Source organism: Sinocyclocheilus grahami, unplaced genomic scaffold (assembly GCF_001515645.1).
Source record: "Sinocyclocheilus grahami isolate Dianchi unplaced genomic scaffold, SAMN03320097.WGS_v1.1 scaffold1570.1, whole genome shotgun sequence".
NCBI classification, from domain to species: domain Eukaryota; kingdom Metazoa; phylum Chordata; class Actinopteri; order Cypriniformes; family Cyprinidae; genus Sinocyclocheilus; species Sinocyclocheilus grahami.
Genome location: NW_015506749.1, coordinates 106,332 through 109,725, shown reverse-complemented (window position 1 = coordinate 109,725; position 3,394 = coordinate 106,332). Strand labels below are relative to the sequence as shown.

The following is a 3,394-nucleotide window of genomic DNA, read 5'->3' as shown; positions in this document are numbered from 1 at the left end:
CTAATATGTGGGGGCGTGGTGGGATTTCTGCAATTGGCACACCGGGAAAAGCTCGGTGTGCTCCCGATGGCCAATCAATTCTAGGTCTAATTTTCCTTTCCTCCACAGCCAATCACGTCGGGCCCCCTCAATCCGCGGGCCCTGGGGCTTCAGTCCCGCCCAGCCTTTATATTAATCCGACCCTGAATAAAAATGACTGAGAGATGGGGGAAAAAAAGCCTGATCATATTTGATACATTTGAATATGATTTGAACATGGGGAAAAAAAAAAAGTCTGGATCAACCTAAGTTTTCAGTGTTCACCTTTAAATATTGCTAATAATATAAAAAATATGCGTATTTTATTAAGATAATTAAAGTTTTCATATTTAACAAATGCACCAAGAGGCCTTTTACTGGCAAAAAAAAATAAACAATCAATCAGATGATAGAAGGCATGTAGTAAACGGTGTTCAGAAAGTGTTTTTTTTTTTTTTTTTTAATATCAAAGTTTTGATCATGTTGATAATTTAGAAGCCTTAGAAATCTGTGTGTCAAATATGATCCCATCCCAAAGACAAATCCCGCCTTCTCTTTCAATCTTCATATGAAAGTGAGAGGGTGTTGCTGCTTTTGGTGTTTGTTTGGCAATTTCAGTGTTTTGTGCTCATGTCAATAAATGCACATTCGCTTATGAGGCAATGATCCATTACTTTTTTTATTACACACAGGATTTGATCACAAGGTATTATACAGTAGGACTTCGCATTTAAACTGGTTATGGTGATGTAGCCTACTGTAAGTCATTTTGAATTAAAAGCATCTGCTAAATCATAAATGTTTACATTTAGCAATAGAATAATCATAAGGAATGAAAACAATCATTATTCAGTTTTAGGTAGAACATTTTTCTCAAAGTAACCAGCACTGTTCATATTTCCAGCAGGTTTGTATTGACCGACGACAAAAACTGTGTTTCCATCAGTAGCCAGACCTACTCCGAGCTCTGTGGATGACTTCCACACAACCTGGGTGAAATGCCCTGCAAGTATATTAAATTATATATAAGCCAATAATAAGTAATGTCAATGTCTGAACAATCTACGTAATGTCATATTTTCAAATGGAATAATTGATTCCCAAAATTGTTACCTGTGCTGGACTGAAATCCTGGTGAGCTAAAGTTGTAATCCTTGATCTCGCTGTACCAGCTGTCTACAGCCTCCTTCCCTAAAATATACAAAACAATAAAAAAACAAAAAAATCAGTGTGATGTGTTCAGTGCTGGATCCACATTTATTTTCTGTTTCACAGCTGAAATTGTTTTATCGTTATTTGAACATGTAAAATTAAATTTATGATGATGATAGTAAGATCTCAGTTTACTGGGTCTAATTCACTATGGCAGTAATTAATTTGTGAGTAAAATCTGCATACGAACGAATCATGATTCTCTATACTTTCATACTAAAATTATACATTTACCGGACTGAAACCACACATACGCAAAAATCACATCTCTTGGTTGCCTTCTATTGTGTTAAGAATAAAATATATGCATAAATATATTTCATCATACACAGAGAATGAGTAAAAAAGGCTGTGTTATAGCTCGATTTGAGAGGTTGTATGACAAGACTGATATGCGTTAATAGACTATCTACTAATGAGAGCTTTGTAATCTGTGTCTGACTGTATAACATGTGTTTGAACCAGTTTTGAGGATGGCGAAGTTGGCATTGCATACATTTTAGTGCTTTTTTTCTTAGTTTGTTTCAGAAGGTTTAGATAAGATTTAAAGTCATTTAGAAAAAGTGAAATGTTTGATTTGCAAAGTGCCCACTTATTTTTATGTGTATGATACTTTCCTAGTAAAATAACTGAATGTTGTTCTTTACTTTTCAAAATATCATTCTGAAAATAAAAAGTGCATAAAATATAAAAATCTCTATAGCATATATATATATATATATATTTTTTTTTTTTAATCTTTCCAAAGATAAAGTGCTCGAGGATCTTCTTACAGCGGGTCTTGAGAGAGCATCATAAAGTGACGAAAGACTATGCAGAAAGCCCTTATATGGAATTTATGCAAATTACTAGCCTTGAGCAAGTGCCCACTTGTTTAGAATACTGCAATTTTTCACACATTTAGAACAAGGTTATGAACAAATTCATGTGCGTATAAAAAATATTTATTTATTTTAGTTTTCTTGTGTGCGTACAAGTAGGAAATAAACCACACAATTTTTAGTAAATGAAGTCCATTGAGTCTATACCTTCTCACTCTGCATCAATTTGAAGATCCTGTACGTAATTATTAAGCTGCAGATTTTACCTCTGGGTGTCTTTTTGACAGAGCTGGAGGAATAAAACACATTCTCCCCGTTTTGCGTGTCACTGTGGCCCAGTGATCTGATGCTCAGCAGGTGATCTGCCCACTTCTGAGCAGTGCTGCACAGCTCGTCACTGTACGTCAGCTCTGGGGCTTGATGCTGCTTCCTGTACTGGTTATGGGCCTCAAGAAACTCCTTTTTAAAGCGATCATCTGTGGAGAATTATACAAACACCAGCCCTTTATTCATAGACTTAAACTAGACAATAAATACATTTGTAATTAAACATATACCCAAACTTTTCAGTATATTTACAGAAGGTCAAATCAAGTCACATTTATTTACAGTGATAGTGAAGAAAATAAAGTGTAAAGTTATTCGATTATGAAAGAAATACACATAATTCTTTCATAAATTGTGTAAAATTTATGTGTAAAATTTGTTCAATTTTGATTACAATGTTGCAAAATGTATTAGTTATTATTAAACTCTATAGAAGCTTTATGGAAGCTAATAGCATCATTATTCAGCTCAAGTCAGTTCAGCATTGATTCTGTTTACCTCAATAATAGTGCAAAGTTCACTAAATTATAAAACAAGACTAATTCCGCCATAAACAGCTCTACTGAATGTAATGGTGTTATTTAGTTTAGCACTGTTTCAATTCAGTTGATTCAAAACAGTGTTGATGTTGCGGTGTTCATCGGTTATGAATCAAATTCAATTCGGGTATATAAACAAGCTCTACAAAAAAAGTGTTGTTGTCCAGGGCTGCGTTTCCCAAAAGCATTGTAAACCTAAAGTACATTGTAGACCCATTGCCACCAATGGAGCTGCGATCAACTTATAAGCTTACGATCCTTTTTGGGAAATACAGTTCAGCTCAGTTTCAGGTTCTGTTGTTATCCGATATTGTCAGCGTAGTCAAATTGATATCACTGAATATTAAGGGTCTTTTAACCCAAGATGACTGAATAAAGAGCTATCCAGAATATAGATTTCACTTTAGTTTTGTTTTGGCCTTAAATCAGCATTTGGAAAAAAATCAGTATTAAAGTTCCCTGCTTAAAACTACAGGG

General features: G+C 34.4%; 1 protein-coding gene across 1 annotated transcript in view; it reads right to left on the bottom strand.

Annotated features, from left to right (window-relative positions):
- Positions 1 to 863: 863 nt before the first annotated feature.
- Positions 864 to 3,394, bottom strand: part of LOC107571246 (Golgi-associated plant pathogenesis-related protein 1-like) — a 3,229-nt gene continuing 698 nt past the window's right edge. Inside the window, exons 2-4 of the mRNA XM_016257563.1 lie at positions 2,318 to 2,527; positions 1,132 to 1,209; positions 864 to 1,021 (exon numbers count right to left, since the gene is read on the bottom strand). Coding sequence (XP_016113049.1) covers positions 864 to 1,021; positions 1,132 to 1,209; positions 2,318 to 2,527 — 446 coding nt within the window. The remainder of the gene's footprint in view (positions 1,022 to 1,131; positions 1,210 to 2,317; positions 2,528 to 3,394) is intronic.